At 30.0% G+C, this 13,112-nt stretch overlaps 1 protein-coding gene across 1 annotated transcript in view; it reads right to left on the bottom strand.

The window, feature by feature from the left end:
- The window catches only part of LOC114264097 (protein DETOXIFICATION 33), a 55,306-nt gene extending 42,733 nt beyond the window's left edge, over positions 1 to 12,573 (bottom strand). The window contains exons 1-2 of the mRNA XM_028204706.2: positions 12,158 to 12,573; positions 3,565 to 3,760 (exon numbers count right to left, since the gene is read on the bottom strand). Of these exons, the coding sequence (XP_028060507.2) occupies positions 3,565 to 3,760; positions 12,158 to 12,418 (457 nt within the window). The 5' untranslated portion in view covers positions 12,419 to 12,573. The remainder of the gene's footprint in view (positions 1 to 3,564; positions 3,761 to 12,157) is intronic.
- Between the last annotated feature and the right edge of the window lie 539 nt (positions 12,574 to 13,112).

The raw sequence follows: 13,112 nt of genomic DNA, 5'->3' as shown, positions 1-13,112 counted from the left end.
TATATATATATAAGAAAGAAAGAAAGAAAATAATTAAAAAGAATAGAAAAAATTGACGGTCCAACTCGCCAAACCTGTTCTGGGTCACCGGTTTTCCCGGTTCAACCGCCGGGTCCGGCGATTTTTCATTTCTAGGCCGGTTTTGCTTCTAGTCCAGTTTTAGGGGGTTAACCGGACCGGACCGGACAAAGGCCCGGTTCCCGGTTCGACCGGCTAGTCCGATCTGGGTTCCAAAACATTGATGCAAAGAGTATGATATAAATTGTGGTATATATATAATTGAATAAGAAGTGTTGGTGTTGAAGGGTAAAGAATGTTATGGGAAATAAATGATGCTCATTCTAAAGATGAAATTTTACTTTTATTGTTGAGGAATTGAGTGTTGTTGGTTTAAATTATAAAATGAAATTAATGAATGTTATGAGAAATTGATGGATTATGATGTTGGAATGAGGATTCGTTTCCATCTGGCTCGTGAACAGTAAAGCGTGACACTTAATAAAGCTTTCACATTCCTTCCGAAGTAGCACTCGGAAAAGCCTGTGGTCTATCAAGATATGTGGAGGCTTCGGTTCTTTTCGGCCTGTGACTGGTAAAGCGTGAGGTTCCGTTTTCCTTCCAGCCTGTGACCGGTAAAGTGTGGCGCTTGATAGAGGTTCCACATTCCTTCTGGAGTAGCGCTCGGTAAAGTGTGTGGTTTGTTGGTATGGCTTGCTAAAGCCGATTATTGGCATGTAGATGCTTATTGAAAATTTTGTGATAATCATGTTATGTAATTATGAAAACTGTTACATGTAAATTTGAAGTGTGTAATGTGGAATATGTTGTTAATGAGTTGACTCTTATACTCCAATTTTGCGAAAATTGTTGTGGTGTGTATGAGTTTGGTGTTTTGTGTGTATTAGTAAGGTGTCGAGTTGTGGGGAAATTAATGAGTATGAAATATGAATTAGAAGTTGTAAATAATTAGTAGGCTTAAAACCTTTATCTAAGGAAACGAGGTTTAAGGAAATTATTCGAATGAATTTTGATGAGATAAAGAGTTAACAAAGAAGGTCTCTATGAAATGTCCAGTGGGATTTTGTGAAAGGAGTATATATGAAATCGATTTTGCATATAAAAGGACACATTATTTATGTATGTATCATTTGATAGCATTCATGATCACATTTATCTATTGATTATTATTGTTGAGAATCACTGTAAATCCCTATTGGACCTCGTGTTCATCCTATATTATTTAACCATTTTTTAGGGACGGAGTCAAGTACAATAGTTGGAAAATCAAGAAGTTACTTATTTTATTATGAGTCTGTCTCATGTAAATTGTGAACGAAGATTAAAGGATAGTTGTGTTAAGGCAGTTCCTTCTATGTAATTATTTATTTTGAATCCTTATGTAAGCTTTTTTGGCATGTACTATGAATATTGTTGTGAACATTTTAGTATTATTGTATTTATGTGAGAGTGAACCTCTTTTATTCTATTTAGCTAGTGTTACTTCTACAACTCTTTTTTGGAAATGGACTTTTATAAGGAAAATTGGTAAATTATCCGAGTAATAAAAGTGGGGGTGTGACACGCAGGGACATCATGCCGTTTGAAAATTGAAACGCTAGGCACGAAGCCCTAGGATTACGGGTAAAAACTTGTGCAGTTGTAATCAAAACTCTAACTCCTTTTTCAGCCCAGAAGGGAAAAGAAGCCAGAGTTGGGAGGCAATTATGGGAGGCAAAAAATGAATCAACATAAGGCAGGATTAAAATTCTTAGGCTGGCAGTAAGAATGCATCATCGCCAACAAAATAGTAGGTCAGCCCAGAATAGTTTGAGTCTGGCTTGGCAGCCCATGACCAGACTAGGCCAAAGAAGTTTTAGGACAGGAGAAAGGCGATAGAAAGCACGCCCAAGAAGGGCGCAAACCCAATCAACCCACATCCCTTTATTTTAGGGTCAACCAACTCCTACAAATCTGTATCTGGTAGAATACAATCCCTAAGGAAAGGGGGTTGACGTAAGGAGTGGGGGAAGCCTAACAGCCTACAACGCTTAGTAAGAGCGTTATAAAAAGGGAACCAATAAGCACAATGGAGGTATGAAAACACTTCAACTTTTATTTACTTCTATCACTGACTTAGGCATCGGAGGGTCCCCAGGCTGCTCTAGCCATCCCCATTTTTACCTTTATTTAAGTGTTTTTCGGGCCATGAATCAAGCTATCTCCGCCGTGTCACCGCCGCAGCCTTAGTGGTTCGATTTTTACCCACCACATATACTATTAAAATATGTAAAAAATATATATAAATATATAAGTAAAATGTATATTAAAATTATATTATTATTATTATTATTATTTTATAATCGATGCCCTTATGATGGTAGTTAGCAACACCTTTTAACTTTAATAGTAATTTGATGTGTGTTTCTATACTATGCTAGCAGTAATTCAATGTAGAGTGTTACTATTTATTCTTATATTTTTCCTTAAAATCCCTACCTTGTTCTTCTTTTTTTTTTAAATTTTTTTTGTCCAAATATAAATTTTATTTTTACTTTCATTCCTAACCTTCTAATCTTAATTTTCTAGCCATTCCCATCACCTTAATTGTCACTGCCCACTCTTACCATTACCTCAACGCTAGCCTCCAGCCCCCATATATGACATTTTATTTGCAACTCTGCCGTCGTCTATATCCGGCACCACCCCAATCCATACCACTCTTGCATATCTCCAACCACAACCATCGAACATCTTTCTTTTTTGCGAAACCCTAGTCGTTGTTGCCTTTTGCAATCCCTATCCACCGTCGCTACCCTCTACAATTGTGAACCCTAGTTGTCGTCGCTGCCTTCTCCAATCGTGAAACACATAGTCCCAATCTCAACCTCGATTGGACACAAGATACATATATATATATATATAGAGAGAGGAATGGAGTTGAGTGGTGGTTGGGGATAGGTTGAGGGGTGAGGTAGGAATAGGAGGCTTCGTTTGGGAAGTGGGTTGGCTTTTTGGCTTTTTTGGCTATTTTAGCCTGAGCTAAAAAGTTTGGTTTGGGAATGGTTTTTTGGTTTTTTGACTTTTTTGACTTTTTTTGTGAGAGAATAGTGTAATGATTATGGGTTGGATGTGATGTTTTGTTTGTTGTGGCTAAAATAGTTTATTTTGTCTTTTGTAGCTAAAATAGCCAAAAAAGCCCAAAAACCAACTTGCCAAACGGAGGCTGAATAACTCTAATCTTTTTCTTTATATATATAGTTTTTTTTTTTTTTTTTTTGGCCTTTTTAACCTAAAAGACAAGTTTCTAAATGAAAACTAAATATTGTTTAGTTTAAAAAGATTTTAACAGAATTTTTAAAACTTAAACTTGTAAGGTGATCCATCTATAAGTTTTCTAGAGTCGCCACGGTACTTTATCACACAATTTAGAGCTGAAAAAGTTTAGTTCAATAAAATCCGACTCGTTTTTGTTACTTTCCTGTGATTTATGTTACAAAAATTTTATAATATGAGTAGATTGATGAGAGGAAAAAAAGAGAGGGGGAGAGATTAAGAATCAATCACCTGCGGCATGAGAAATTTCGGTAGTTTCTCCAGCAAATTCCAGAATGGGAGGAGAAAAGACATAGATGGGAATCATAAGACAAGCGGTGGTCAATAAGATCACCCATGATCTCTGCATATACACTCCTAACATCCTAAATTGCCCCGCTCCATATGCTTGCCCGCATAATGTTTCTAATGCACTTCCCATTCCCAACTGCATTTCCACACAAAAAAATATATATATATATATATATATTTTGATAAGCGAAACTTTATTAATGAAAGAAGATTTACAAACAAAAAACTTACATTAATAAAGAAAGGAGGTGCAACAAATATCATAATTACACTTAACAATCACAACTAGGTTGACATTAAGAAGGTAGCACAATCATACGCCAGCACTACACCCAAGATTGGTGAGGATTCAATCAACCAGACTAAAAAATATATATATATATATATATATTTAAATTAAATATTTTAACCAATTTTAAATATTATTTATAAATTTCAAAACTTACTTTAAGGGAGTGCCATCCCAAAGTTTATGAAAATTACATTTATATCTCTACATTTCATGATATTAATAAAATGTATAATAAGATTGCCTATTAATTTTTTATAAATTATTTTACTAACTCTTTATGTCATCAAGTCTTACAATGTATAATGGGATGATCTCTAACTATTTCACACCAACATAATCTAATTGATTTTATTTATAGAAGATCTCCATGGACTTCTGTTCTTGTTTTTCAATTTTGAAAATCAAAGGGGTATGTCTACTTGTGTAAGAAATTATCTTCTGTTACCAATGTATCCAAATTATTCTTTTTTTATTTTATTTTATGCAAACACCTCTATCCCTGTGTGCATAATATTTTGTTCCACCGCTGACCATATCCTTGCCCACATATCATTTGACTTGTGGGAAAAATTTTATGGGCCCAAAGCATCACATGATGCTCAATCTTGGCTACAATTAGCAAAAAGTTGATTTTGTCAAAAAGTTATTTTTTTTATGAAAAATGCTTAGGAGCATTAGAAATGGAGCACTAAAAGGACCACTAATGATGTGACAGTGGGCCCCGCCCACTTTCTATGCCTTGTTTCTTTTTTCTTTTTTTTCTTTTTTTTACCATTCCCAATACATTAGTGCTATTAGTAGTGTATTTCTTAATGGTCTAAATCATTGTTATTTTTTTTTTAAATCAAAAAATTTATTCAAAAAGAATTAATGATTCCTTCTATTTTTATCTACTTTTTACGTGTTTTTTTTTCCATAGAAAATAAAAAAACCATTCTTAAATATTTCAATTTTTTTCACGTCAAAAAGAAAGATTCCTTCTTTGTTTGATGACAACCTTGCACAAATGTTTTTCTATTTCTTGTAATGCAATTATTTTAAAACTGTCTAACTGAAATGTTATTTGTTCAATTATTTATGGATAAATTATAACCCCCCCAAAAAAAAATCCAGGGTTTTTCTACTTTGGCCCTTAAAGATATTTTTTTCCCACTTTAACACTTAATATTTGAAAATTTTCCCAATTTACTTTTAAAACAAACTTTCTTCCAATTTTGGACAAACAACGTACGGACATCCATGTGGCATAAAATGGGTAAGTTACAGTTGCCTCCCTTAAGTTTCACAATTTTCCTACTTTGGCCTTTAAAATATTTTTTCTTCCCACTTTGATCTTTAATATTTTTAATTTTTCTTAATTTACTTCCAAAAGAAAGTACAGTCCAATTTTGGATGAAAAATGTCACTTTGATAACTATGTTGAATAAAATAAATTATATTAAAATTTAGTTTTACTTTTGAGAACTTGTTTTCCCTTGTGTGTGTGTGTGTGTGTGAGAAAATTAGTAACAATTTCGAAAATAAAACAAAAAATATATTTTTGAATTAAAAAAAAAAATCCCTGAAAATAGAAAACCATAAGAAAACCATATTTTTTAATTTAGTTTTTTATTTTTTTCACTTAACTAATTTCAAAATAGAGAGGTGTCTAAATGTATATGAATGACGATCATGATACATGATGGGATGATGAAGGAACGGGATAGAGGGGGCAATGAAAATAGAGATCTGATGAAGTTGGTGTAGGGGGAAGACTGAAGGAATAGTAAAAGTTTGAGGCTGAATTTGAAGAAGAGAAAGAGACGATGGTTAAAATTTGGGTTTAGGTTTAAAATTGGACAAAAGTTAATTTTGGGAGTAAATTAGGAAAAATTACAAACATTAAAGGCCAAAGTTAGAAAAAATTATTGTAAAGTCATATTTCTACTCTCTGATAGCGGAGTTAATTTCCTTGAGTGCATTCTTCAAAAAATGAAAAATTGTAAAACTTAAGAACGACTAAGTACAATTTACAAGTTTGGAGGAAGGAATATGCATTCTCATATTTTGTTTCAACAGTCATTCCATTAAAATAATTATTCTTACTTAGATGAGACATATCAAATAAGGGAAATAGAATACAAAACTAAAATGAATATTTCATTCTAACCCATCTTATCGTAGCAAATGTGTTCTATGTGTTACAAGTGATATCGAAATGTGGTTGTATTTCTATCATTTCTCTGTATGGAGTTTTCGTGGATTCCTATATGAATAATGTTGCCACAAGAATATTGATATATAAGTTAATAATTTTAATTTTATTTATTCAGATATTTATTACATTATCGAAGTAGATTTTATTTTATATTGTAAAAGACTTTGTTACATGAGCTAATAAAAAAAGGGGTTTATTACACTTTTTATTTTTAAACTATCGTCAAATTATTTATTTAGTTCATAAACTATTGATTGAATATATTTAGTTCCTAAAGTATATAAATTAAAATCTATTTAATCTCTAAATTGTCAATTGAATTTATTAAGTTCCTAAATTATTTGATTCAAACTTATTTAATCCCTGATAGGATTATAAAAATAAAATATATACTCGTAAGTATTATATTTTTCAAATAAACTTGATTGTTTATTCTGCTTTAAAAAGTGGGCGTCAATTCTTTTGGTGAATTTTCTCTATAAGGGTAAGGATAATTATCTATAATATTTTTTTACTTATCTTCTATAATAACTACTTGCTTGCTTTTATTTATTATTATATACCGAATTTCATTTATAATTTTTAAATGGATTGCTTTTAAGTTTTTCGTTAAATTCTTTTTATAACATAATTAATGTATTATTTTGTTCTATTATAATTTGCAGTGAAAGATTATTATTTAAATTATCTAATTTTATTTCTTCAGTAAGTCTAATACTCGTATAATTTTATTAACACTGAGAAATCGGACTCTAATATTAATTCAAACATACAACAAATAAAATACTTTTTAAAGACAAAATAGAAATTTAAGATTTTCTAGAATAAAATCTTAACTTTTAGTAGGGTCTTTTATTAATTTATAATACTTATGAGCATATATTTTATAGTGAAACATCTCATTCCAACTTTGTGTAATAAGAGAGGTCCAAAATATTTTTTTTATTAGTTAAAGTCCCTCAACATTTTCACAAAGAAAATTTGACTCAGAGAAATTTCGGCCTGACAAAATTTTTCTGAGTTGAATTTTTTCTGTAGAATTGTTGAGGGACCTTAACTACTATGAAAATATTGTATGTCATTTATCTTATAAAATCTCAATATCAAGGACCTTAAAAAAAAATTTCCTATTTTATTTTTATAATCATTTGAAGGACTAAATAAGTTTGAATTAAATACTTTAAGAACTTAATAAATTTGATCAATAGTTTAAGAACTAAATAGATTTTAATTTATATACTTTAAGAATTAAATAGACTCAATTAATAATTCAAAATTTAAGTAAACCATTTCACAATAATTTAAAAATATAAAGTATATTTATTAATTACTATATAAGTTTTTCCTATGTCATTTATGACATAAAAACCAAAATTATTAAGGGGTGGTTTAGGATGATCTAAATAAGTGTATTTTTTGACTTTTTATGAAATATAGGATGAGTATGGATTGAGTTTGAACTGATGTGATAGAGATGTGATGTGACTTAGATAAGATAATATGACTTGAAGGACTTGAAGGATGTGATGTGACTTGAAGGATGTGATGTGATGTGATGTGATAGAGATGTGATGTGACTTGAAGGATGCCACGTGCACTAGCTATTTAACATGAGTTCGGATCGTCTGCCGTGGTTATCTGCAGCGCTTCCTGCAGTGGTCTAAAACAACGTCGTTTTGAAGCTTTTTTTTTTTTTTCTTCTTCTTCTTTTGCTGTTAAGCCTCTTTTTCTTCCCTTTCATCTCTCACCCAAACACACAGAGACGAAGATGGATGGCCATAGAATGGATTCAACTCAGCACCATTACCAAAAATTGCAAAATTATCTACACCTAGCTCTTCCTCTGTTATCCATCTCTCTCTCTCTCTCTCTCTCTCACACACATATATGTATATATATACATACATATATATATGAAATTGTTTTCAAATATTGATATGAGTTTGAAATTGTATATGAATCTAAACTTCATGAATCTGATCTTGAAGTTTTCAAACCCACTTTGTTTTCTAATATATGTATAGATCGAAAAAAAAAAAAAAAAACTTCATGAATGATTTGTATGTTCCAAAAAAAAAAAAAAAAAAAAAACACAATCACACTTCATGAATAAACACACTTGATTTTTTTTTTTTTTGGGCAAAGGATCTTTGCCAATCTCTTCAAGGCGATGCAGATCAGAACAAATCTTAGACCATTGAAGCAGATCAAAGGAAGATGAAATGAAAGAAAGGCTTAACAGCAAAAGAAGAAGAAGGGAAAAAAAAAAAAATTGGTCCAAAACGACGTCCTCTTTTTCTTCTCTTTCATCTCTCACCCAAACACACAGTGATGAAAATGGATGGCCATAGAATGGATTCAACTCAGCACCATTAACAAAAATTGTAAAATTATCTACAACTAGCTCTTCCTCTGTTATCCATATATATCTCGCTCTCTCTCTCTCTCTCTCTCACACACACACATATATGTATACATATACATATATATATATATATATGAAATTGTTTTCAAATATTGATATGAGCTTGAAATTGTATATGAATCTAAACTTCGTGAATCTGATGTTGAAGTTTTCAAACCCACTTTGTTTTCAAATATATGCAAAAAAAAAAAAAAAAAAACTTCATGAATGATTTGTATGTTCCAAAAAAAAACAAAGATGATCTTTGCCAAGAAAAATAGTTGATTTTTTTTTTCAAATCAAGTGTTTCAAATCAAGTGTATGTTTCAAAAAAAAAAACACTTCATGAATCAAACCCACTTATTTTTTTTTCAAATCAAGTTTTTCAAATCAAGTGTATGTTTCAAAAAAAACACATCATGAATCAAATCCAGTTGATTTTTTTTTTTCAACAAATGATCTTTGCCAATCTCTTCAAGGCGATGCAGATCGGAACAAATTTGAGACCATTGGAGCAGATCAGAGGAAGAGGAAGTGAAAGAGAGGCTTAATAGCAGAGAGAGAGAAAAAAAAAAAAAAAAAGAGGTCCAAAACAACGTCGTTTTGAACCGCCGCATGAGCCACCGCAGGAAACCACGACAGACGATTCGGACACATTTAACATATGTTAAATCTTGAAGGATGTCACGTGCACTAGCTATTTAACATTAGTAATTTAACATAGGCATATGATAAGTCCAAGGACTTTATCGGCTAATTATTCGTTGTCCGGGCGAGGATAATAATCTCTTCTCAAATTCTTTAATTTTTCTATCCTAAATCATTACTATCTTTAGAATAAATTCTTTAATTTTTCTATCCTAAATCATTACTACCCTTAGATTATTTAAACCTTTTAGAGACTATATTCTAACAATTATTAAGTGTTTAAAAAAAAAAAAAAAGGACAAAAGAATTGAATAATCCTGCCATGTCACCAGTATAAATGGTTCTAATCATAATTTGACCATAAATATTGATTTATTGATCATATTGTATTTGTTAGGCATTTTATGTATTATGCCTCATTTGCAAGTAGGCTAGTCATTGGAGGGCTAAGAGAGACTAATGTACTATTTGGCACAAATCATAAGTGTACATATTTGAGTCATATTATTTCTTTCTTCTTTTTTTTTTTTTTGTACATTTTTTCATAAAAAGTTAAAAAATATAGATATTTATTTAAATCATTTCAAACAATTCCTAACTATAAAGAATAAATTAGTTAGAAAATTTAATTATCAAAAAATAAAGAATATTATTAGAGTATAATGCTATAGAATGTATTCTTTTTTTGTATACTTTTCACAAGCAAAATGTCAGAGTTGCTCTTAAAACGTCAACCCTTCCAATGGTTATATATTTACAAATTTTGATGGGACTTGACATTGTTTGGTGGGGTCACTCAAAATTTGCTAGTGTAGTAGTAAATTTGTTTGTCGGTGTTCTTAATATTTTATGCCACTGAATATATTTATCAAATTTTACTTTACACCCATCTGCATACTGTTATATATTTAAAAAGATTTAGACACTAATCATTCCAAGATAATAAATCAAAGTTGATAGTTTTTAGATATAGATTTCAAGATTGCACTTGAGAAATTTACGATAATAGATTATAATAAATTTATAATACAATGTAAAAATATTTAGGACAAATTATGTTATACTATAGTTCTTATAATTCGGTCATTATGTAATTTTGGCTTTTGTAATTTCAATTTGTTCGATTTTAACTATGAATTTATAATTTTGTCTCAATTTGATCTAATTGATTAATTTGTTAGTATTTTTTGATGAAAAATGCACACACAAGTGACGTGTCATATTTTTATAAGTAAAATTGTAAACTTGTTTAACTCAGTGATTATTTTCTTTCAAAAATCTAAAATTAAAGGTTAAAACCAAGTTAATTAACATTAAAAAAAATAAAAATGATATAATAAGCAAAATGCAATGACTATCGAAGTAATTTTTCAAATAATTGTTTGAAATTTGTCATGAGACTACGATTGCATATTACTCTCATGTGTCTTTCCATTTAGTTTTGTAACTTGTCTATAATATTAGTTGACTGTAAGCATTTTTAGGTAATTTAATTTCAAATTCATTGGAAATTTCACTATCCAAACAGAACTTACGTAATAGACCAAAAACACATTCCTACTAGTCTCTGCACGGAGCAAGAAGCATATCCACACAAAAATAAACTATCTATGGATCCATCATGAATGCCACAACCCACAAAAAAATAAAAACAAAAATAAAAATAAAAATCACGAAAATCATCTCAAAATCTTGGAAAATTATTCAATAATCTCGGAGTACTATGTGTCCATACTCCCTAACCAATTATCATTTAATATGTCCCCTCATGTTCCTCAAGCACCCAACATAATATCTCACCTATTCACATTCTTCACCAATCACAATGTTATGGAGTACCACGTATCTATATTTCTGGATTACTGAATAATGACCCCAAAAGCTTATACAGTCATCAATGTTTGGCCCGTTTGGTAGAACTGTGGAAAAGTGATTGTAGATTATAGCTTAACAGATTATGACTTATACCTGTAGACATAAGCTGTTAACCTGTTTGGTGTAGCTATGAGATTATGAATTTAAGCAGCAGAGTAGTGTTTGGTTAATAAGTTATAAAATAGCTTTTTACTGTATAATTATCCTTTCTATCCTTATATGATATAAAAATGATTATTTTGTCATTTTTTTCAGTTTTAATTTTTTTAAAAAATATTTCATTAATAAAAGTTAATATAATTAGTATCAATTAACATAAAAATTGATACATTTGCTAAAAATGTAATGGAAGTATTATTATCACAATTATTTTCCATTATAAATTAATTAATATCAATTAGTACTAAAATTATTAATTAGTATCAATTAATGGCTTAATAGTCTCAATTAATATTAAAATTATTAATTAGTATAAATTAATATTAATATTTAATTTTTATTAGTATCAATTAATATTAATAATCAACAATTGTTATTAATTAGTATCAATTAATAATTAATTCATTACAAAAGTATACAATATTAATTTATTAATAATTAATACGAATTAATATTGATTTTTTTAATTAATATTGATTTTTTCCTTATCTTCATAAATATATAATTTTTTATTTTTTAATTAATATAGAAATATACAATATGAATTTATTAATAATTAATACCAATTAATATTTATTTTTCAATTAATATTGATTTTTTTCTTTTTCTTCAGAAATATACAATTTTTTATTTTTTAATTAATATTAATATTTGGGTATTGACGAGGACATTTAAGTAATTTTAGCCCCCCACACTAGCTGCGTACTTAAGTAAAAAATTTAAACACTCCCTGACCAGCTTTTGAGATAAGCTAAGAAATAACTTGAATTAAGCTATAAGCTAGTTAACTTAAGTTACACCAAATACAATATTTTAATTTAAATTAAGCTAAAAACTGAAATAAATAACTTATAACTTCTACCAAACAAGCCGGTTTTCATGATACACTTGGCCAGTATCACAAATAAATATAGCATGATAAAAACTTAAAAATAAAAAATTAGGTTAAGAAGCTTACCATGACACCAAAAGCAAGTCCAGCAATGACGGAGTTCTCGACAGAGACAGCGGCGAGGTCGAGCTCGCTGAGTTGACCAGCAAAAGTCTGAGTGAGTGCACCGAGGGAATACTGGCATATGGAGGTGAATATGGCCGGGCCGGCTATCTTCCATAGCCTCTTTGACTCGTTACCAAATTCCCTTACCACCGCCCTTACTGGTTTTCGGTCTTCCTCCTCATGGTTGTTATTCACCAGAAGTGGGGTGCTGCCACTGCCCATATATGGCTTATCTAATAAGTTAATATTGCTTTGTGTATTTTCCTTTTATATCTGTTCTGTTCTATTGTCACCGACTCACTCTTAACCATGCAATTGCACTAGTTTAGAGTATCTTGTGCAAATGCTTTTACTTGTGTGTGTATGAACTGGGTGTTATATACATATATATATATATATATATATAATAGGGGACTTGTTTGGAAACTTAATTATTTTAACCTAACTAAAAAAAATTATGTTTAGAATGATAGTTGGCTTTTTTTTTAGTTAATTTGATAATGATGAAAGAAAAAATAAAATGGTTATGATTTGAATGTGACATTTTTTCTTATTCAATATTTTTAGCCTATTTTATCTTTATTAATTATTTTAATCAAAAACAGCCACCTACCCAACTTCCCAAATATGTGAAATGCTACAGCTTTGAATTAGGGTTTTGACGGTCTTGGCTGGTAGATATAGAATGTTCAACAGTTTGAAAGGTTGTTGAACGATTTGGGATGATGATGAAAGAAAATTATTAGCAACTTTCAAAATATTATCATATCTTGTCTATATACTAGTAATTTACCCTGGTAGAAATGATGATGATGATGATGCGTAATGTAGTGAGAGTCATTCATGGTTGTTGGAGGTTTAAAATTATGGTGTGGTTTAGATTTATGGTGCGTGGGTAAGCAGAACCCTCATGTCA

The sequence above is a fragment of the Camellia sinensis genome, chromosome 6, assembly GCF_055761805.1.
Source record: "Camellia sinensis isolate YWXY chromosome 6, ASM5576180v1, whole genome shotgun sequence".
In the NCBI taxonomy this organism is placed as follows: Eukaryota; Viridiplantae; Streptophyta; class Magnoliopsida; order Ericales; family Theaceae; genus Camellia; species Camellia sinensis.
Note: the sequence above shows the minus strand (reverse complement) of the source record. Positions and strands in the feature narration are given on the sequence as shown.